At 51.1% G+C, this 22,657-nt stretch overlaps 7 protein-coding genes across 7 annotated transcripts; 5 read left to right on the forward strand and 2 right to left on the reverse strand.

The window, feature by feature from the left end:
* Positions 1 to 2,776: 2,776 nt before the first annotated feature.
* On the forward strand, positions 2,777 to 4,331 carry NEUTE1DRAFT_137717 (uncharacterized protein; the record flags this gene model as incomplete). The annotated part of the gene is made up of 3 exons (XM_009852722.1): positions 2,777 to 2,926; positions 2,989 to 3,244; positions 3,796 to 4,331. The coding sequence occupies 3 exons, from the start codon at positions 2,777 to 2,779 to the stop codon at positions 4,329 to 4,331; spliced, it is 942 nt and encodes a 313-aa protein (XP_009851024.1).
* Positions 4,332 to 4,737: 406 nt separating this feature from the next.
* NEUTE1DRAFT_110118 (uncharacterized protein) lies at positions 4,738 to 5,535 on the reverse strand (the record flags this gene model as incomplete). Its single annotated transcript, XM_009852723.1, has 2 exons — positions 4,738 to 5,315; positions 5,382 to 5,535. 2 exons carry the CDS (start codon positions 5,533 to 5,535, stop codon positions 4,738 to 4,740), a joined length of 732 nt encoding a protein of 243 aa, XP_009851025.1.
* Positions 5,536 to 7,055: 1,520 nt separating this feature from the next.
* On the forward strand, positions 7,056 to 7,569 carry NEUTE1DRAFT_122282 (uncharacterized protein; the record flags this gene model as incomplete). Its single annotated transcript, XM_009852724.1, has 1 exon — positions 7,056 to 7,569. One exon carries the CDS (start codon positions 7,153 to 7,155, stop codon positions 7,567 to 7,569), a length of 417 nt encoding a protein of 138 aa, XP_009851026.1.
* A 1,177-nt stretch (positions 7,570 to 8,746) lies between these two features.
* On the forward strand, positions 8,747 to 9,670 carry NEUTE1DRAFT_117005 (uncharacterized protein; the record flags this gene model as incomplete). The annotated part of the gene is made up of 1 exon (XM_009852725.1): positions 8,747 to 9,670. The coding sequence occupies one exon, from the start codon at positions 8,951 to 8,953 to the stop codon at positions 9,443 to 9,445; it is 495 nt and encodes a 164-aa protein (XP_009851027.1).
* A 715-nt stretch (positions 9,671 to 10,385) lies between these two features.
* NEUTE1DRAFT_146440 (uncharacterized protein) lies at positions 10,386 to 12,663 on the forward strand (the record flags this gene model as incomplete). Its single annotated transcript, XM_009852726.1, has 1 exon — positions 10,386 to 12,663. The coding sequence occupies one exon, from the start codon at positions 10,386 to 10,388 to the stop codon at positions 12,552 to 12,554; it is 2,169 nt and encodes a 722-aa protein (XP_009851028.1).
* Positions 12,664 to 13,547: 884 nt separating this feature from the next.
* Positions 13,548 to 14,136, forward strand: NEUTE1DRAFT_137721 (uncharacterized protein; the record flags this gene model as incomplete). Its single annotated transcript, XM_009852727.1, has 2 exons — positions 13,548 to 13,746; positions 14,015 to 14,136. 2 exons carry the CDS (start codon positions 13,548 to 13,550, stop codon positions 14,134 to 14,136), a joined length of 321 nt encoding a protein of 106 aa, XP_009851029.1.
* Positions 14,137 to 14,747: 611 nt separating this feature from the next.
* NEUTE1DRAFT_146441 (uncharacterized protein) lies at positions 14,748 to 17,935 on the reverse strand (the record flags this gene model as incomplete). The annotated part of the gene is made up of 3 exons (XM_009852728.1): positions 14,748 to 17,145; positions 17,201 to 17,510; positions 17,573 to 17,935. 3 exons carry the CDS (start codon positions 17,933 to 17,935, stop codon positions 14,795 to 14,797), a joined length of 3,024 nt encoding a protein of 1,007 aa, XP_009851030.1.
* Between the last annotated feature and the right edge of the window lie 4,722 nt (positions 17,936 to 22,657).

Here is a 22,657-nt window from a genome sequence, read left to right on the forward strand (position 1 = left end):
CTTATCACGCCGATGAATGTACGGGCTCATACCGATAAGGAAGCCACAGGGGATTACGGAGCTATCGGGCAGGACTATTGCGTTCCGTACCTATCATGGAGATGGCGGGATGGCAGCGAATGGTCTCGTGGATAAAGCGGGTGATAGAGTGAGGGGTTGATTCCGGAGACGCAGACTGCGGATTACAGTACAGCTTGCAACCAGATGCGCGGGTCTTTGAGGGGGTAGTAGAAGAGGGCGCGCATATTTCCAGTTATGGCGATTATGTCGGCGCCGGTAATATCTGGGAAGGGGCTGGTATCGTCCGGTTTGTGACAGGTAAATGGGAATTGCCAGGTAAAAGACAAACGGAAAAGAGAAACAAACTGTTCATGAGGAGGTACCTCTAAGCAATGATTTGCTTCGTGTCAACAATGTCCAGATGAGGGGACATGGATTCGATGGAAATATTGCAACCTCGAGCCTATCCTCCCGGGAGATTTCATCCTCGCGCTTTAAGCGGGCAGTTATTTTCTCGACGGCGACGTTAGTAACATTGGAGATTTTAGGAGGCCCAGGTGGCTGACTGAGTTCTTGTCCAACCAGTAGTCCATTCAGTGTATCTGGGCGCAGATACCGAGATACCTAGTCAATGGACTTATATCCGCGATGGCCAGCGTACCGTCGAAGTCACCGCCTTTTTACACGAAGCCTAAGGTGGCGATGCCGTGCAAGTCCGAGGAGTAGTACTCGCCGAACTCGCACTCCTTATGGGTATCAACGTAGCGTATCTGGAGATGGCCAAGGAAGCCGTTGTTGACCTTGTCCAGGAATGAGTGGCTCCATGGCTATTCCAGGACGGTGGGAACGGAGTCGTGACGGACTGAAGGGCGTACTCGGCGTTGTCGACTTTGCTGAACATATGGTAAATAATCTTACCATAGGTGATGCTGCTGAGATCACGGCAAATCGAGGCCGTTTACATCGGGGATCTCTTCTAATAGCATGGTTGTCCTGGTTTTCGACGTAGACGTAATAAAACAGGTCCAGCCATCATCGAGATCCTTGGGCGATGACCCAGTAGTCTAGGTGGTTCGTCGCAAAAGGCGATGAATTTGGATAATATACACACCTCTGCATGGTTATTAAAGGGCAAACTCGTGAATTGGGCGATCTCTGGGGGTAACCAAGTCTTTAACCATAGTCCCCAGGTGGCAGTCTGTACAGAAAATGGGGTATTAGATTATAGGAAAAACCCTGGTCTTATGTACAGCCACTAGCTCCTTGGCTGTACCGCGCTGTCCTTTCCCACTCGTGCCAAGGTGTGTTCAGCTAAAAGGTCTTGGTAGTGTCTCACCTTTTCTCCGAGGGGCGTTGTTCATTATTCCATTGTTGTCTTTGACTTCATCTACGGTGTAGTGTAGTAAATGGATCGTCAAAGACAAAAAGCCATGTTTGTGTCTTGGTAAGTGGTGGAAATTGGTGATGATGCATCAGCATGGTAAAAGTCTGCCAAGGCCCCTGATGCCAGGGGAGAGGGGATCTTGAAATCAGGGTGCCATCAGTCTTATCAGGGGCGAGCTGGGGGAAGAGTCTTCATTGTGAGACCAAAGAGGTTGACACTGGACACACAGATCTTCAACGAAACGAGGAATCTCTCCCCAAATTGCTACAGTACTGGTCGCGGAGACGTGTCCGTAGAGGTACGGAGTGTTGTTCCGGGTGGTGTCGTGCATCACCCTAAGCTATAGCTTGGCGTAGCAACGGGGAGTGTACACTAACTTCTCTCCATAGGGCTCGAGGCTCTGACTGGAGAAGCCACTAACACTGTAGCGAGATGTAGCGCTTTCTAGATGTTTGTGCACACCGATCGTATGTAGTTCCAAGCTTACTTTCGTGCCCCTTCTAGGCGATTCAATGTTGATGCTCGTGCTACATGTATTCGACACATGTATGCTTCGAGGTGACTGCTTTTCCAAACAGTACAAACTCTCCCAGCTCGCTCTTGTTAGCAACTGGTGAAAATATACGAGATGCATGGCCCATGGAAATATTCCCAAGACACTCACCCATTGGAGTTAGATCACAATGTGCCAGCAAGTCATGTTTTGGACCCTCACATGAATCGAATGTGACACCCTGGGGATACCCTTTCGTCAAGTGCCGATGGTGCCCCAAATGGTAGACAGAATACTCAAATAAACATCCCATCGAATCCGTCTGTAGCTGTCGGCTGGGATGAAACAAGGTAAGTTCCCATGCGCCGGCAGTGGATCCTCATGGGTCAGACAACCTTACTTTGACCTCTGTAGTCAATAACGATCATGGCAATTCCCGAGTTGCTCATGAACACAGTGTTGAGGTGTGGTCAAGCAAGAAAAGTCTCGAGGTCCCACACTCCATGTGTCTGAGCATCACACGTGGAGAGAGAGAGCCGCGGGCAGAGCTGCTGATCGTAGCCATGGGCAAACCTGACGGAGTTTCGGTCGGGATGACAGCCGATCATCTCTCCAGGAATCATAGGTCGGTCCCAAATCTTACCCACGACATCTCGATCTCATTTCTCCTATTAACAATTGAGTGTTGGTCAGAATCCTAGGCATGATCCTAGCGCAGATGGTATTTCCCTACCCGTTTGTAAAGACTATTTGAAGCCGACGATGGAACCTCAAAACTGGATCTTCTCGCCTCGGGTAATCCTCGCCTATGACATCCCCTTTCCGTCGTTTCAGCTGCTGACTTGTGCCACCTCCACAGGCATTCTTTACTACCCTAGGTCCCAGACCCTCGGTGTAGCATGGCTATGAGCGAGGATGCCTCAAGGGCGTTGGTCATCATGTGGGTGATTGTTGGGGTGGTCTTTGTCTTGGTAATCCTTCGTGTCTATACCCGGGTGGTCTACATGGCCGCCTATGGTGTTGACGACTGGATATATGTTGCCGCATTTGTGAGTTCAATCTGACACAAACGTGCATGAGGCAAAGTTAACCTTACCCCTATTTTATCCAGATCATTCTTTTCATTTATACCGTCCTCATTCAATATGCTGCCTTCTTTGGCTTCGGCCAAACCGAAAAAGAAATAGCAAACGCTACAAGGGCGTCAAAAGCTCGCCTGTTCGAATGCCTCGGACAAACCACGTCATTTATTGGCACGCCTCTCGCTAAAGCTTCACTTGGAGCGTTTCTTCTTCGACTGGTCACGGTGACGTGGCATCGGTTTGCTGTCTGGGGAGCAATGACATTGATGTTCTTGTCATCTGTTGGTATGTAAGCTCTCTTGTTCGAGTGGGACAAGATCCGCGAACAGTGTGCTAGAGTCCCAGACGACATTAACACGATTTTTCCCAACAGCACAGTTGCTATGTTTCTGGCTGTCTTGTCGTCCTTTCAACTACGTGTACAACAAAAATATCCGGGGAGTCTGCCCAGTTAATACACGGCCAACTTTCTATCTTCTCTATGGTGAGTGGTAGTGCGAGCTTGAAGATTCGGATAATGACTAACCTTTGGTAGGTTCAACCATCGCCACAGACTTCTTCTTTGCAATATTTCCATGGATCATCCTGTGGAGGCTTCAGATGCCCAGACAAGAGAAAATCACTATTGGCTGCAGTCTGAGCCTCGGACTAATGTCAGTATTCTTGATGTACCAACACGCTCAGTTCGAACTAAAATTGATGATGATCTAGTACCGCTGCGGCCGGTGTTAAACGAGTGACAGAAGTGGAAGGCCTGTATACATCAAATTATCTGAGTAAGGAAAGCCCTGTAACGACCCATCTATATAAAGCTAACAGTTCACTTTCACTTACAGAAACCACCCTTCCTCTCATTGTGTGGTCGGCCGCAGAGATGGCTATTACCCTGGTCTGCATCGGCATCCCCGTTTTGAGACCGCTATACAAGCGCATGTACTTGCGCTTTCGAAGGCAATCCGCACACTCGTCAGAATATCTCCAACAATTAGACCGCTCAAAGGAGCAACCAGGATTTGCACTGCAGACAATCGGCGGAGGGCCCCTTGATAAGGAGATGAGTAACTTGGAGCGAATGAACAGTACAAGACCAACAAGTGTCATGAACAACAACACTGATGACTTTCTGTACGAGCGATTCCGGATAGGGATTAACGAAGCGTCTAAGACGACGGTGATAGCTCAGCAGCGAAGGATTGACGACGAGGATTCAAAGATGGACGCACTCGACGATTATAGCTGTAGCCAACTTGAGCGCAGTACTGATAGCACGCGGAGGGCATTGGGAGATGAAGAGCTCGGTACGGCGAATAGTAACCAGCGGAGTCAAAACACCATTACCGTAACGCAAAGCTTTAGCGTTGATAGAAGTTGAGCATGTAGTACTTTATCTGTTCCCATGTAATTGTCAGTCGTTCAAAGTCGAGAAGAGCTCCGTTGCATTGAAGAAGCAAAGACACTAGTGTTGCGAAAGGCAAGGAAAACGGAAACAAAGGTAACCCAAGTGATGATATTGGATACAGTATTTATGACAAGGATATGTTGCCACACCAAACGCCGTATAAGCAAAGGGCTGGAACTGTCTAGCAGTCTCATAGGGGTATCATGGTCCGTGAAAATGCTCAAGTACAAAGTGCAGGAGGAGAAGCCAGAAAGTGAAACAGAGTGTCGTCTGAACCAAGACCATGAAAATGCCGCCTGCCATACACACCCACATAGAGTTTCCCTGCCCGCGGACCTCTGAAGCTGTCGTTTGACTTGCTTGCAGACGTTTGTCGTCCTCAATTGCTGTTCTCGGCGGCGTCGCACGCAGACCCCAAATCGGAGGATTGCTCGGGATTTCCGCGGTTCCTGACACCACTTCTTTTCTTTTTCTTCACCTCGCACTCATCGGCAAAGTCTTCCGGTATCAAACCCCTTCTTCGTTTTCCCAGGGGTTGCGTAGCTCCGACATCAAGCCATCTTGGCAGCATTGCCTCCTCTTGAAGCACCACGATGCCATTGATGATGACGAGCCCATGCGTGTGAGCTCCCTTGAACTGGTGGCGCACAGGGCAAGTTCCTCCATCATTGACCAGGTTACGTATTTGGATCTGGCGATCTTTACGTGTTCTTGTGTCAACAAAGGCATCTTGTCGCTCTAGACACGGCGGTCTGCGGCTAGACCTAAAAGGGCGAGAGCAGATGGACCGGGAAATTTGTCGATCTTGGCTTCCATCGTCATATCCATCTACTGCAGCGTTTCGTCCATATGTTCTTCGTCGGTTGGAAGAGCCACTGAGATATCTCGAGGGTATAAGGGTGTTTGTGTCGAGATTTTGATGGATTTGCTTGTGATAGTGGCGGGGGTAAGTTGACTCTGCTGATAATAGGCAATAAGGTACTGCATTCAGAGCGTTATTTGACGACAAGAACAGGCACTAACTATATGATTTCGAGTGAGTGTTTCGGAGATGGTCCAGACACTCCAGTGCCAGGATTGCTAGCTGGCCCAGACTCTCCGGACCCTGGGTGAAACGGACATGCGTAATCTGCCCAGAAGAGTCAAGAAGAGAGGTGGAGAGAAGTCTTGGTCGCATGATTCTCGAAACAGAAGACAGCTGAATCCAGGACTACTATCTTGCTCTGTGCTTCAGATACTCGGATGGAAAGCCCTGGGAAACAGTGTAGAAGACCGAGAGAATGGCAAAACGGGGTTCAATGGGGCACAATGGTAAGAGAGGTGAACATGTCAATTTCGTTCCAAAATAATCATGTAGCTGAGAAAGTGATGTATCAGCTGTTCTTGGGTCAGCATGTGGACGAGAGAGAGGATCGACTGCTTATAGCTGTTGCACTCGTCATCCTATGCCGGTTGATTGATGCCCCTGAAGGGTGCTACCATCTATGCAGCGTAAGGTTGGCCCATTGTATCGTTGGGTAAGTCGACCTCCATCAAGAGGCATGTTGGTACTGGGCTTCCGAGATTGACAGAAGATATTTGGTAACTACACTCCTTTAAACGGCCCGGGGACCTAGTCGGCGGTGTGGGGCTCCTTCCGTGTTAGTGGTCACCCAGGGCACTGTTGCCTGCTGTGCCTGGGAGCATGGAGTCCAGGCTGACGCAACAAGTGGAACCTATATAAGGTAGGGTGGTAAACCATCTGGTAGGGAGCAGGGAGATACGATGGGGTCATTGTAGATTGGAATTTCACTTCAAAACTCGACCAGTCTGGCAACATCGATGTTCCTCAAACAGAAGGAAGAGTACGTACTTAGGAGAGGGTACCACGATCGCCGTAGAGGTAGAGACAACCTCGGAAGCCGGCAATCAGGCGGGAACTTCTTGCCCCACCACAGCCCCGGCCGACTGGAGCACAGCCCAGCAAGGCGCAGGTCCACACATGCCGTACGTCTAGCCCCTAAAACTGAACCTTCCTTGTCACAACCCCGACTTATCAACAAAGGGACTTGGATTGTCTGCGCAATACTTCCAAGTTCATAACATCTGCGTAATATTCTCGCGGTTTCTGGCATCAATTCCATCTCCACGTAGAATGATGGGATTGCTGGGAGTGATGAGTCGACTTGGGATCTGAAGGCAGCTCCACTACCTTTTAAGCTTAAATGTGTTTGATGCTTAACATCATCCGATCCATCATCACCAGGGACACTCAAACTGAAATCGGTCGGCCTCGTCAACTTTTTTGTGTTGATCTTAGTATCAGTGCTGGTGAGGATAGCACAACCTTCTCTGACGCCGACCAACAGATCATTATCCAGCCAGCTTGCCGATACCCGATTCCAAGATAAACAAGTACACTAGCCAAGCGAATTACCCCAAAATTCCGAGCTTGTGTAGGCTTGGTATTCCAATGATATGTGTTTACAGCTCAACATCATCATCATGATTGCTCGGCGGGTGGCGACACATCAGGGCAGTGTGTACCACCCACAACCATTCAGGCATTTCGCTCTACGTCATGGGGCCAGACCCTTTCAATGCGGTCATGGCTGTCAAAGAAGCAAGCCAACACGCCTCGATCGAAGTGAATAAAATGACATGACCCAACTCGCATCAATAGGTTTCATCTAATTTAGTTATTCCAATCACATCAAGCTCGCTCTCAATCAACCAACTTGAGCGATCCTCCATCACAAACGAGGTCAAAGTACACCGACCTGAACTCCTTAGCAAGGAGACCAACAACGCCAAAATGGCACCAACACCAACGGCCCTCGTGGCCAAGTCCCTCTCTTCCGGCAGCGAAACGCTTGCCAACCTCGTCCCCCGCTACATCCACCGTCATCGTCGTCTCTCGCGCGGCGGCCTCATCGGCGTAATCGTCGCCATCGTCGTCGCATTGATCATCCTCGCCTTCTTCAGCTTCTTTTGTCGCAGAAGGAGAATTCGCCGGTCACGACTTCACATGCACCAGAACATGCAAGAGACGGCAGCTGCTCCTGGAGGATGGGCTCATTCATCCCACCATCATCAACCACCGCCGCCGCCGCCGCAGAATCCGAACGGACTGAATGCTTCTGGTGGAGGATGGGCACAGCCTGGGACTTATCAGCCGCCGCCGTATCAGCCGGATCCAGTTTACACCAAGCCGGGTGGGAACTACCAGTAATTTGTCATTGGGTAGTTACAGGATCAATGGTTTTCCTGGTGTTATTTGTTGGTACAGGATGCTTAGAGATATTGGAGTTGGGATTATGATTTACGATCAGATGTCGGAATGGGCGAAAACATGAGCAACGCACTCTTGGGACGTGGGGTACATTCTTCTTTTATCTTCTTTGAAGCTTCCAACGAAGGAGGCTCCTGTAACATTTTATACATGTATATTGTGTCGACATGCTCTCATGTCATATTTTTTGAATATTTACCCATGTCATCTGCTCTTAAGAGACGACCCTAACCCTTGACCGTGTAAGTGATAACAAGTTTGTTGTGAAGGTATTCCCAAATCACATTACGGATTCCTGGATTGGAAACCAGTGATCAAAGTAATGCGTCTTTCCATCCAAAGCCATTTCGTTTCCGACCTGGGCATTCAATCACAGGGCGCCCAAGTTGTTAGCAAGACCACATGTCTGCACTATGAGGTAGACCAAGCCATGATATGCAAGGTACGTCGCATTGGTAGGGTGGAAACGACTCTGCCATGCCTGCGCATCACTCTGGACATTGGGCAATGCCTAGCAAGCTAACGGATTGAACGCCCAGGAGCGCCATTTCCACAATTGCAGCCGTTTATCCTACTTTCTATCAACTTGATTTTGCAACATGCTGTCATAACCCTATCAATGAAATTATTTGGATCGTGGCATCGATTTCAAAATAGCAGGATTCCGTACAACATTCAACATTAATCCGCTTTCCGGATCGCCCCCCGGAAAACCCTTTGACTCAGCTTTTCCCCAAGCCTCGAACCCGATGCCGTTATACCCGCTATTCTGTCTTGGCCGCTCACGGTCCCGGCCCTTCGAATGGCCTCAGCCCCCTCCCAAAATGGGAGTCACTTGATCTCCAAACGTCGGCCCAATGACTTGCCGATGAGTACGGGCTAGAGCCCAATACTATCTGGTTGAAGGCGACCATTGAAAGAGGCAGTGTTCTTTTGTGTTCCTGAATGCGCAGACGTGTTACTACCAAATAATACCACCTGCTTGCTGCGTGACCGTTCCTGGCGACGGGACGCAGCCGAAAGGGGCAACTGTCAACGTATCTGTGCCAAGCATAAAAGGGTGTGATGCCCCTTCCTTTTGAGTGTCTTGTGTGATACAAGAAATTATCAGTTGTGTGGACTTTTTCAATTCACTCAGGAAGACCAATGGCCCGAGTATTCGGAGTTCATCATCACCCACCTTGACAACGCAAGTTAACAAACAACACATCAATCGAGCAGTCAGTCTCATCAAGAAAACAGCAACTGAAAAATACCTGACATCATCGCCACCATACATTCAACAAGAGGGGGTTTGACAAAACTACAAACCACCACCCAAATGGCACCAACCTCTTCTACCACGGGCCTCATCCTCCCCCGTGATGCCTGCCAGTCCCGCTACGGCTGCGGCACCATCCACTCCGACAAGCTCCCGCTTCTCATCACCGTGGCCGTCGTCGTCGCCATCATCATAGTCACCATCTATTGGTGCAGCTTCCGGTCATTGAGGGCTCAGAAACGAAAGCGGAGAATCAAGAACACAGAATTGCCTTCAAGCACTGCACCTCATGCAGTCCGGGAGGTACCCACACCGACGACATTGGGAGCGGGGCCAACGGGTGCGGGTACAGGTGCGGGTGGAAGTGGAGCCACCGAAACCGGGGCAGTAGCGGCGGCAACGGCGACGGCGGGAGAGGCAGGAGAGACAGGAGGAACGACATGGCAGGTTCCGACAAGCGGGCTTAATCCTCTAGTACCGCCGCCAATGTACGAGGAGACGCCGCTGCCACCGCCTACTTATCAGAGGGATGCCCAGGCGCCGAGGTATGCGTGATGGATGATCATGGGCTTATAATTTCTGTGCCTTCGGGGTGCCAACGGCAGTATAGAAGGGCTTGATTCAATCGGGGGTAGTAATGGTGATGATGATGCATGTCCTACAGTTTGTGGACCTGGTGGGAGTTAATGTTTGGACGATTCAATGTTTCGATGTAATAATCAGTATACACTACAGTTAGTAGACAGATACCCCAAGAGATACCCCTTGATGCCTCTACACTACTGATCTATATCTCCATCGACAAAATCTCAACAACACCTCATGTCTCCTCCCTTGTGGTTCGATCTTGAAGCCATCACGGTGGGGATGGTCTAGGCAGGCGGCAGCGCGCGGGGATATTCCTAGCGCAAGTATGCTTGAGACACAGTGGAACTTTAGGGCCGGTGTCCCGAATTGTGACGACTTACCGAAAATTCCTACTGCAGCGATTCCTGTTCAGCCCGTTCCTGAATCAAGCACAGGCCATGTGCTCACCGTGATGCTGTTTTGGGAGGGAGCTCCAGGTTCCATCTCGAAAGGCAAACTCGCGCCGAGACCAACGACCAACGGAAATGGATCTAACCTCTTTGGAGCGTCTGCCTGCTGCAGCCTACGCTAGAAATACAAAATGCTACCCTCAAATCTCAAATTGTCCGAAGCCACACAAATTCTCACCGTCCTGGTTCTCGACTCTGTCTTTGTTTCCCCTGTTCAAAATTTCACTGGACGGCACGGTGGGTGATTATTTTGGATCTTTTGTTTGTTCTCTCATTAATAGTCTGCTTGTTCTTTGTTGCTGTTGCTGTCTTGTGTTGAAGCTCTACGATACATACTTTGCGGAATTCAGCAGTTGCACCGCCGACAGTCGAATCCAGGATAGCGACATGAACTGATTCGGCGACCTATTCTTTAATCATAATTCACTCACGCGTCATACCCACCGAAGCAACAGGAAATGGCGCCTTACGCTCTTTTTCGTCAACTGTGGCCTGCCGCGCTCTGTCTTGTTGAGGTTGCCAGTGCCGCCGATGGCTATGTTCACCTACCCTTCTCGCGCCCCGAGCTGAAGGATCTGGACTTGGGAAAGAACGGTTCGAGGACACTATCCGACTTTGTCGTCCCCTACCTTGTCCAAGCCCAGGTCGGCACTCCTCCTCAGAACTTCTCGCTCCTCATTTCGCCAACCTCGACCGACACCTGGGTGGTTGACGCTACCACCTCGCGTTGCGACTATCAGTACTCTTCGTACTATTGGGATGAGGATGAGGTTGAAACCGCCCGGGCTCTTGATGTTCAGAAATGTGTCTGGGGAAGCTTCAACAAGTCTCAGTCATCGACTTACCGAACCGCGAACCCGCGACACACCGATTTTGCCACATACACCTTTTCTGGTTATGCTCAGGGTAGCAACTTCACCGACAAGCTCGTCGTCGGCGACCTCACCGTCGATAACTACCCGATGGGCCTAGTTGACCAAACCAACTTGTGGATGGGGGTGCTGGGTCTTGGGTACAACTACTCCACCATTTACGGTGAATCCTCCCTCTACGGCGCCAACCTCCCGGGCTACTACCCCACCATTCTCGACCGCATGGTCTCCTCCGGCCAGATTTCCACCCCGGCCTACAGCATCTGGCTCGATGATGAAGACGGCACCTCCGGCGGTCTTCTCTTGGGCGCCGTCGACAAGTCTCGCTACAAAGGCGATCTCCTCCGCCTTGACGCCAACAACCCGCGCGCCCTAACCGGCAAGTTCTCGGTAACCGTCCACTCCATCAACGCCACGGGGCTCGGTACCGGCGGCGATGGCTCCCAGCAGCCCCTAATATCCAACGCCCTCCCCCTAGACGTCACCATCGGCATGGGCGAGCTCATCTCCTTCCTCCCTAATGACCTGGTCAGCAACATCGCCTCTCTTACCGGAGCCACACACGACACTACCGCCGGCATTTACACCATCCCCTGCGCTGCCGGCACCTTCGACAACGCGACACTCTTCGCCTTCACGCTCGGCGGCGAAGGGGGCCCACTTCTACAAGCGGCAACTGCCGATTTGATCATTCACCCGGGCGTCTTCACGGGCCAGGTCTCCAGCTTCGACTCGACAAACTCTGGTTCATCCTCTTCATCCATCAGTCTCGACCTCCCCGAAGGCACCTGCGTCTTTGGCATCCAAACCTGGAACGACGCCAGCACGCTCAACGGCGTCAGCTATGGTAGTAGCAGTGCCAGCAGTAGCAATCCCTACTACAACCTAGGAAACTCCCTCCTCCGCCGCACTTACTTGGTCTTTGATCTCGCCCGGCAGGAAATCGCCTTTGCCCCCGCCGTCTTCCAGTCCACTTCCTTATTATCCGCCAGAGCCTCGACCTTCGACGACACCGACAACATCATCACCTTCACCCAATACGGCTCTCCCACTCCGGAATCTCAATACTTCTGCTCCGACTATGAATACTACTGCCCCGAGGACGCCGTCAACTCGAACTCTGGAGGACGGTCTACCCACGGGGGCGCGTCGTCGTCGGACGACGGTGATTATTACGATGGAAGGAGGTATTGGAGGATTGTCTGCATTGTGCTGGGAGTCGTCTTTGGGACTCTGATTCTGGTCGGGCTTGTGTTTGCTGGGCTCTTGTTTAAGAGGGTGTTGGATAAGGATCCGAGGACGATGGGGTTGCCGGAGGAGAAGAAGAAGCTAATGGATGGGGGAGAAGGGGGTGATGATGAGCTGCAGCCGTTGGAAGGTGGTGGGCAGGGGATGATGAGTCCTGCTGCTGCTGCTGGTGGTGCTAGCTCGGGTGGGGCGGGGGTTTTGCCTATGATTCACGAGGGAAGAGAGGATGACGCTGGTTCCGATTTGCCGACGAGGGAGCATGAAGCATCAGGTTCGGCTCAGACTCAGCCCCAGGTTTCTCCGGTAAATGTGAATCGCGAACAGAGGTTGTCGGCGCCGGAGTCTCTAATGGATGCGCCGAGGTCTCCGAGCCCGCTTTCGGAGGATGGTATGGGCGGCGCGAGAGCGGAAGCTGCTTCGCCGGTGTCGGAGAGAGTCAATACTCCCCCGAATGAAGCCAAGGGGAAGGGGAAGGCGGTTGCTGAAGTTATTGGACAGGCAAGGTGAACTGGTATTCTGATGGACTATGTGAATATGGTATAAGGAGTGTATGAATGAAGGTAATGGTTGTTATTGGATAATCAAAAGAAAAGTAATCGAGATACCCTGAATGTTTTGCACCATGGTGTTGCTTTTGCATTGGTCTATGGTGTGTACCCTGAACAGGCGCTAATGTGGTTGGGTCGTGTAATGATCGCATGGGATCTGTCTCATGCCTCTCCGTCGCTCAGACTGAGACACTGGTCTCGGAGTTCTTAAATCGATCGCATGCAGGCACTTCAAGGTCCACTTCTATCTGATATCCGGGCCTGGGCCTTCCTTGTCGCCAAGTAATCCAGCATAGACCCACCTGGACCCTTCTTGCATCACCTCAAATCATGGAGATTGAATGCATTCAGCACATGACATCGCTCACAACGGTTCAACACGGTTCAGAAAAAAACACGTTTTCCTGCAAGAAATGACATGCGTAGGTAGGGTCCATGGACCATCCATGGTTGTTGTTGTTGTTGTTGTTGTTGTTGTTGTTGTCGATCCCCATGTTATTGTTTGGTATGTAGTGTACGGTAGGTATGTGAACTTGGGTAAGTTGTGTATAGTGTAGGACAAAAGCAGCCGCTGACGTCATTGGGGATATCGTCGTCACTTTTGTGTGTGTTATTGGATCAAATGCGTGTAAGTGAAGTGTGACACGAGGTCCCAACCAAACGAGCGGGACAATAACAGGTAAAGAAAATCAAACTTGTGGAATATCGTTCGTCATTGTGAGCTCTCGCTCGTAGGAATGATACCAAGTATTTATTTATTTAAACTGCCGGAATCCCCCTTTCCCTTGTGTGGTTGCACTTGTTTTGTTTTTGTTTTGTCTTGAACACCGACACCGTACACACACCACGAAACCCATTACGATACCAACAACCAATAACCTAGGTAGCTGCATACTACCCAACAACACCTACACTAATCTAATTAAAACCAACAAAGACAAAGATAAAAAAAATGGCCATCTCAACAGCCATCACCTCCCTCCTAACCTCCATCACCGAACTGATCCAATCCCTCTTCCACGGCATCTACTCCATCTTCCACACCATCTTCTCCGCTTTCTTCAGCCTTTTCTTTGGCCTGTTCGCCTTTGTCGGTGACTTGCTCAAAGGGGTTGCCAACACGTTGGGCGGCGTGGGCAATTTTGTTGCTAGTGAGTTCTTCACTTCCCTCCCCCAATCCACCCTCTTCTTTTCTTTTTTCTTTTTTTTTCTATTTGTTTTATTCTTATCCCTTCGGTTGGTTTCTACTTTGTTTGTTTGTTTGTTTGTATACCTTGCCTCGTGATATCCGCCTGTGACGAGAGGTGGCGGGGGAAGAATCACGCCAGTGGAAATCGAGCGCAGCGAGCGAAGGGGAAAAAGAAAAGGAAGAAGAAAGAAAATATCAAGGTCAATGCTGACAGAGACCAAAAAACGCAGGCAACTTCCTCATCATTGCTCTCATTTCTGCCGCTGGTTTTGCCTACGTTCGCTACACCAGCCAAGGAGGCACGACTTCGGGACAAAAGGCGGCGAGTGTGGGCAGGAAGAAGGTCAATTAAGTTCAGATAGGGACAAAATTTGGAAGCTAGATTGCCGAATATGGGCCGATGACGAGTTTTGCTTCAGGACAGCGAGGAGACGGTTACGTGGCGCGCTGTGTGGGAACATAATGACATATTTTGACTTGAAGTACGAGTAAGGAAGCTGAGAGCGATATGAATAATGAATGGATAGGATACCCCCCGGACAGGTTCTTGGATGGTTTACGAATAGTTATTCGAACTGTATTCTTGGAGAGGAGTTACGGATTGAGTTGCCTGGAGTCTTTGAGAGGATAACACAACGACTTTGTCACTACTTCCTTCAAATTTCACCAAGTTCACTTGTATGATCGTATCAAAAGAACCGTTGATATGGGCAAACTGATTAAGTGGAGTTCGAGCTCACTAAATTGCCATGCTAACCAAAATACTAGGTATCATCCACCACCATTCCGTACCACTTCCGTCACCCATCCAAAGTAAGCCAGTACGCCGTCTATCCAGATCAGTACCTTGGGTCCGTGTGTGTTGTGTTCCCTTGCCTTTGAATGCCCGAAAAGATAGAATGGGGATCGAACCCATCCATGTGCCCAAAGATTAAACAAGTAAAGAACCCAAACAACCGCAATCGCTCTCCTCTAATGCATGCCCGCGCTCAAATGCAGTCTAGGCCTTATCACCAGGCCTCCTTCTGACTCTCCACCGCACTCTCATACTCCTCCTCACCCTTGCCCTTCTGCACAATAACCGAATACCTCCTCTGCTTATGCTTTCCCTTCTTCCTCTCCTCCTCACTATCGCCCTCATACGCATCTTCTCCTTCACCCTCCTTCCTGATTCTCGCACCACCAGCATTGGCCTGAGCGTTATCGAGATCGACTCCACCCTTCTCACCCATACCGCCTTCCTCAAGCTCGCCGCCCTCCATGACGATGCGCAGCTCGAGATCCTCGTCCTTGGAGTACACCCGAAGACCGACGACGCAGATAGCATTCCACGGATCCGGCTCGTTTTCGTCCTCGGTATCGTCCTTGTACTTGCTGACCATGACGCTTCCGGGAGCGGGAGCTGCGTTCATGCGCGGCTTGCGTGTCATGTCGTCGGAGCTATAGAGCTCTTCCCAGTCTTCGATGGGGGAGGCGCTCGACTCACCATCCGAAGTGACGTACATGTTGGGTGACTTCTTCTTAGGTGGGCTGCTCTTAGCGGCGGGCTTGTCCTCGGACTTCTTCTCAGCAGCAGCAGCAGGAGGTCCACCAGATACCTTGGAGTCGGTAGCAGGAGGGACAGGGACCTTCTTGTTTTTCTCATCTGCAGCGTCGGCTACGGAGTTATCAGTCTTGGGAGTGTAGGAAGGACCGCTAGAGGCTTCAGAGCTGCCCGATGAAGGAACATTGCCTTCTTGGTCGGCCTTGTTATCAGACTTCTCTTCAGCCTTGGTCACAGCGCTCACGCCACCGGAAGCTTGACTCTCGGTCTTCTCGACCGCTGGTGTCTCGGCAGGCGTGGCAAGAGGTGTGCCTTGAGGACTTCCGTTAGCCTCGGCAGCCTTGACGTCTTGCTTCTCAGTATCAGAGCCCGACTCGGTCTTCTTGGCTTGTTCCACGGGCTTTGTTTCATCGGCCTTCTTCTCCTCTGGCTTCTCCTGGTTCTTGGTCTCCTCAGTCTGAACACCGACATCCTTTGGCTTCAGTTCTTCCTCCCGACGCTTCTTCTCCTCGCGCGCAGCTTGCTTGGCCTCGAGCTTCTGGTTGTTCTTGCGACCCTGCTTCTTGGTGATCTGGCGGTTGAGGTGACGCTTTTCCCACAAACGATAACGCTCCTTCTGACGAGCATCGCTAGCCTTCTTCTGGTCGGCCTTCTTCCGAAGGGCCTTCACAGCTTCCAGATGGGCGGCAGCCTTGCTGTGGGCAAGATCGTAGGCATATCCGACTTGGGCGAGCTTCTCGTTCTCGACACGCTTCTTACATTCCCGCTTCACCACATCCTCGATGCTGGGCTGGTTGGTGTTGCGCTCTCCGATGATGCTGATGAAGACACTATAGTTGCCAGGTAACATGGAGGGCAGCTCAATAGATACTGACCGGTCCATCAAATAGTTACCATGGCTACGGACAATGTAGTCTTCAGCGTTGGGCCTGTGTTGTTCGTGGACACGGAAGTGTAGACGGAAGGAGTATTGACCATGGAGACCCTTGAAGTACCGGTTGTCGAGCTGACTGAGGACCAATACCAAGGGCGACTCACGAGTCAGCTTGAAGTGGAATTTCTCGTTGTACTGAGGCTTCCATGGCACCTCCACACCGATCCATCTCTGACAGCAGCGCCAGTCAGGGTCGCGGAACAGACGAGTACGGTCAAAGTGCTGGTACTTGCGCAACAGATCTTCGTAGGAAATCCAGAAGACGCTGTCACTGCCGAACTGGTGACCGAGCTCTTCCTGGACATCGGTGGTCCACTCCTTCGAACCGTCCGACCACGCGCCTTCCCAAATTCCCTTTTTGGTTTTACCCCAGGGATTCCTAAGCTTGACGAGGCGTGTGCCGCCTTTCAATGTCTTTGCTTCCATGACGACGTAGGCATGCCCTTCGGAAATGCCTTCACGCTCGCCATAACCGCCGTCAAGCAAGCCTGTGCTGCAACCGAACAGGAACTCATCATTAACCCTGCTGAGTTCGTTTTCCCAGAACCCGTCAAGGTCGAGGATGTCGGAAGCCAGCAGCTCAGTTGTGACACCGCCAGAAAGATCTTCCAAACCCTCGCCAATCCATCCTCCGGACAGGGAAGCATAGTCGCCATGAGCCTTGGCATATGCCTTCTCGATCAGAGGCACCCAGGTCTCGTTCTGGTCCTTGCATTGGCCAAAAAAGAGGGCCTTGGAGCCGGTCTGATAAGTTTGACGATACACCCGTTCGACATCTTCACGATCGATTTGCTGTAGCAAGTTACGCTGCATGCTTGGTGAATCCCAGCAAGGCGACTTGAGGTACAACTTGTCATCGATAATTGAGTAGATCCACTCGCCATCTGCAGAAGTGTTAGCGAGATCGCTTCGATTGCAGAAATGGTGGTAGCGGCATACCTCTGTAAAAGACAAATCCGTAAATGCCGATCCGGGTGTCGTATTCGACGCATATCCGTTGGATACCGTCCTTAACGTTGGCAAGGCCAGACAAGCTAGCAATCAGCCAGCAGTCTCCCAAGCTGCCCTGCTTGACGTCCGAGCCCTCAATCTTGGCCATGAATGTAGGCTTCTCGTAGATCTCGTGTACACGCTTTACTGCCTTGGGCACGGTAGAGTTGGGATTTTGCAATGTAGACGCGCTCAAATCAAACTTGGTTCGGCCCAAGCTGTTTAGGCAGTGGCCCTTTTCCATCTTAAGATCCCAGTCCTGTAGGAAGGTCACTTGTCAGCCAAATTTCAAGGGGAAGGTATTTAACCAGAGTAACTCACCAAGTCCCAGCCGGGATCCCGATACCGTGTGTTTACCCTCTTGCATTCTTGAATAATCTTTCTGACTTTTCTTCGGCATTCTTCAGCAGCTCGCTCGTACCCCTCATTGAGCAGTTCATTAGACCGGTCGGAGATGGTGGGCGGCAAGACAGGATCGAATGGCAAGATTGCCAAAGCCTTGTGGAACCTTTTGCTGCTGAAACGTTTCCAAATTCGGTTTATGGATTGTTGAGGAGGCAGCTTGAGCTTCTTTTTCTGTTTCTTGGTGGCTTCGCTGGAGTTAGCGGGGACCGGAATCTTCCCCTTGTTCCGACGATAGCTGTATTCCTCGTCCGACTCGGAGGACGACGAGTAGCCGTGCATGATGGGCAACTAAGTCTAACTGGACCTCGATCGGATGGAGATATCGTATCCGGATGGAGGTTCAGATAGCGAGAAGCGAGGGTAAGAGGAGGAAACGCCGCCGGGGCGTGCTGACGTGGTAAAAGGTTATATGGTTGGACCGAAACACACCCAACTATCAAACGAAGGTTTGATATATGTTGGGCCAGCGAGTAAGACAGCTTGGATAACCCGCAGCAATAAATGGTTCCTCGTCCCAACAAAGAAACAGGAAATGGAACAGGGAGATTTATAGCCCCAAGGTGAGGCCCAAAGTGTGTAAGGGTCCACGAGAGTCCGGGAGAGCGGCAGGCGACCGAGACGCGACAAGCAGGGGGACACGAGCCCCCGGTATGTTGGGGTCCTGGGCTCGAGCTGCGAAGAACGGATGGGCGGTGGCGGATGATAGGTAGGGTAAGCGTTCTAGAAGCGATCGACTGACTCTCGTCGATCACTTGGCTGCGATAAGGGTCCTCGAGGGTGTTTCGAGGGGTCCAACTGGAGGGCCGACGGGATACCTCGCTGTAACAATGAAAGACACACAGACAACAAAGACTATCCACGAACCTTTTGCCGCGTTGCTGAAGCTTACACTATCAGCCATACACCGAAGCTGGGTGTCCCTCGTTGGAAACACAAAAAGTCGAGACGACAGACGTCTAGGAAAAGGCCAGTGAGATGGGCAACCAGGACGACGATGGCCGTCGGTCATCAACGTCATAATATATATCTCGCGATTCCCGCAGCACCGCAACTGGCTGAAGGTACAAAGAGGTTGACCACGTCGCGTGTTCGAGCGAGACAGGAACTATCTAACCACAGACTAGCCGTTGGGCCATCACCTACACTACTGTGGTGTGTACAAGCTGACAAGCCAGCACTGCATGACTGCTCTCTCGCAGGCCACAAGCCATCAAGGCAAGCACCACAGAGGTGCAGGGGACAAGACCCTTAAGGCCCAGTCAAGACCGACCAGGCCGTTGGAAAAGGCGCCATTCGGAGGTATCGAAGATGACGAGCTGCGAGCGGGACGTGGTGGAGGTGGTGGAGGCGGTGGTTTTTGGTAGATCCCTTTTTGGTGTTTGGGCCTTTGGTGATTGACCATGATTGGCTGCCAATATCGCAGGACGTTGAGGTCCTGGACCGTGTGAAGGCGCACGGTATCCTCTTGTGGTGTGGTGCACTCTCTGAGTGACTTTAAGGGTTGATAGAGCTGGACCGAAGTCGAGGCCTCGCGATATTGGGCAAACCGCGCCATAGTGACGGTGTACACCGTAAGCAGTGTCACCTATCAAACTGTCCATGGCCGAGTCCACAGATAGTAAAGAGAGAAAGAAGCGCCTAGCCGGCCGGTGAACATGTTGACTGGCTGATGATGTCGTCCTCGTCGCCGGCCATCATCATCTCCCTCCTGTGCTGTGCTCATGCTGTCTGTGCCTTTCCACTTCCGCTTCCCCATACCGTCCCAGTGCTCATGATGCCGCTCGCGTATCGTGAGGGGGGGATGGCGAATCCCTGATCTGCCCAGATGGTGATGGCAACAGAAAGGGCAATGATTTCGGTCGGTCGGTGCGGTTGACCGAAAGGCGATGCGGGCAATGGGACAAGGGAACGATGACCTGGACGAGGAGATGGAAAATCGGGGAGAGTGGAGGTGTCGGCGTGGCACTGACGGGACGAGCGGGGGTCCGGGCAATCCCAAAGCCCCAATGGCCCCCGCCGTTTCAGTGGAGTTTCGATGGAGGCACCCGAGACCCGCACTGAACATCACCACTGCAGTAGATCAACGGGCACCAGTATACTTACCTTTGGAATGGATGGAATACCTCGAATAGGCAGAGAACTGCTTGGTTTTGAAATGTCTGCCTCACACAAAGCTTCTTTTTTTGCCGGATCCATGAGCACAATAAGTTGGGGAGAGGTACCTCTTGGACGGTGCAGTGAGTGGAGAGAGGTACACCCCCCAAGCTACCTACCACTTGTTGTATTAACAAATTTTGCATTGCATTAATGATGACCTCCCCGACTTCTCTTTCTGTTTCTAAACTGCAGTTCACGTCTGATGTTCCAAGTGTTCTTGCGTAACCCCAAAGCCGATCAAATCTATTCAGAATAGTGATTGGTTATTGCCTTGGTCACTCGACCGGTGTTGTCGTCTCGGAACTTGCGGAACTTGCGGAACTTCACTTGGGTGGAAACTGTAATGATTTCAAAGCGATATTCGCCTCCTTCACCATCAGCCACCAGCACGAGCAGAACTCGAAACACGACCGTAGCTCCGGAGAAGAAATGCATCATGATGTTTATTCTGGTGGAGTTAAAGAGGCGACAACGGGGACTTGGCTCGAAAGCTGTCCAAGGTTCATCCATTCACCTCATCTTTCCATTGCCGAGGACAGAGCCATCCAGTACACCAACTCACAAAGGCGCCTCCGTCCAGCATCAAGTGGAAAATTGCATGAATTTCATTCAGGAAGTCGGGTTGACCAACAGAAAGGAAGGCTGCACCGAGGAAAGAGGCAAGAGCGAGGCAGCAACTACTCCACAGAGACTGGGCTTTGGGCGGGGAAGAAACTCGAGAGTAGACTGAGAGGAGGTACCGACCTGGCGACTGCCGGCATCCCTCAAGTCTCTACTGCCTCTTTCCGTGACGAGGAAGTTGAATATCGCTTTCCTTCCTCTTCTTTTCGGGCTATTCCGTCCCCCCTCGATTTCCACTTGACAAAAGCCCCAAGTCCATGGAATCGAAAGTTCACGAAACTCGAAAATCTCTTCTCTGCTGACTCACGTCCCAGCCTCGTTGACACACAGACATCATTTTTGGTCTCATTCTCTCGCACCCTTTTCCTACCAACATTGCCAAAATGCGAACCCCATACAACGGGGCGACCCCAACAACCATAGGTGGTCCGCCTCAAGTCTAGTCGCCAACCCCATAAACCGTACCCATGTTCATAATGATGCCCACACTCACACCCGATGTCCCGGTCGGGCTAGCGTGTCGTCAACAACCCTGTCTCTCCAAATATCAACTCGCGCTATGTATAACTGAATGCATTGCATACTTGCTTCATTGCCCTCTTATCGGCATCTTTGCTCTTGTACGGCTGGGGCCTAGTTTGGCCATTAAAGCTGCTTTTGTATCACACTGCTCAAGGGTTTCTGTCAGACGCCTTCACATTGCCCTGTTGTACAACAACACAGAACATGGCCAGGTCAAGGTATCGAGCCTATCTTCATGTTGTTACCCGACCGATGGCACCGTATCCAACTCCCTTCCTCGCTCGTCCCACCAACAGTGATAGGTATGTAACAACGTGGAAGCCGAAGCCGGCCTCTCCAAGACCCTTATCCTCCAATGGTAGTTCCCCAGTTATTTGATGATGATCCAAGGTCACTTTTAATACTCCTTCATGCCGCTTGATTGGTTCGTTGATCAAAAAAGAAAGTGTTTCCGGTCCTACCATTCAATGACACCCTCCTTTATGCTGTCGTGGAAAAAGTGTGGGTGTGCTTGCGACACAAAGCGATGATCAGGGTCCTTGGAAGGGTCCAAGAGAGGGAGGCTGGGTTCCGAATTGGCACATTGACACGCCCACGACATTTTGTGCCAAACATGACTGCTGCCCCACATCTACTCATACCCAGCAACACTTACCCTCCTCATACATACATGTTATATCTCTAGTGTACCTCCCTCATATCTTCCCATTCGACCCATCAGCACCCGCAGCAACAATAAAAGCATCCTGTCTCCGCGGTAGAGTCTAGTGGAATGCCCTTGTCTGTCGCTATCATTGACTTCTTTTTTCCAGATTCACATGTTCTCAAGCGAGGATCAGTCATACAGCGATTTCCATGTACAACGAGCTTGGTGTACAGCAGACGGGGCCGTTACATCATCCCCAATACCTACAATCAGAGCTGCTGTGGAACAAGAGAAATTATATTTTTGGGTAACGAGACACAAAAAGGCCAGGCTTAAGTTAACAACTGTTGGTGCTATGCATTGGCAATAATCATGATGGACCTTTGGATGGTTGCAAGTGCATTTCCCATTTCGATAGCAATAAGCCAACCCGTTCAACTTTACAAACCAACAGATATCTACATACATACACCCGGTGCGTACGGTTTCAGTTCCCTTCCAGTCCTTCGCAGTGGAAATCGAGGGCAGACGGACGTGCATGGTGTCTGTCTGATCGCTCAGCCGCATGAGCTATGATAATAGGGCAACAACGCTGGCTCCTGTACATTTTCGTATGCTTCCTGACCAGTATCACCTTAGGCCTCACACCGCCGAACGCCCTCTATCACGTCGCCACCCGTGGGTCTTCCCGATCAGTTCCAGGTGCGCCCCTTCCGTGATTCTCGGCTTGCCTCTGGTACCGGACATAATTACACTACCTAGAGGTTAGTACTGTTCACACAAATAGGTGTCCGGGTTTGGCACCCAGAGTTGTTAGTGACGTGCTCGGGCTGCTACTCTGCCAAGCCTGCCCCTTATTCTTGCATCACCACATAGTTTCGTGCGTACCGGTTGCAACACGTTCATCCATTTTGTAAACTGGCAAGTCTTTGGTATCATGATTCGACGTGTCCTTGGTTTCACCGCTTCTATAGGCTGACTTGCTCGTGTTCCTACCCCGTCGTCGGATAAACTGAACCCCTTTCCGAGTTCTGAGCAGACAGCAACTCCCAATT

The sequence above is a fragment of the Neurospora tetrasperma genome (assembly GCF_000213175.1).
Source record: "Neurospora tetrasperma FGSC 2508 unplaced genomic scaffold NEUTE1scaffold_3, whole genome shotgun sequence".
In the NCBI taxonomy this organism is placed as follows: Eukaryota; Fungi; Ascomycota; class Sordariomycetes; order Sordariales; family Sordariaceae; genus Neurospora; species Neurospora tetrasperma.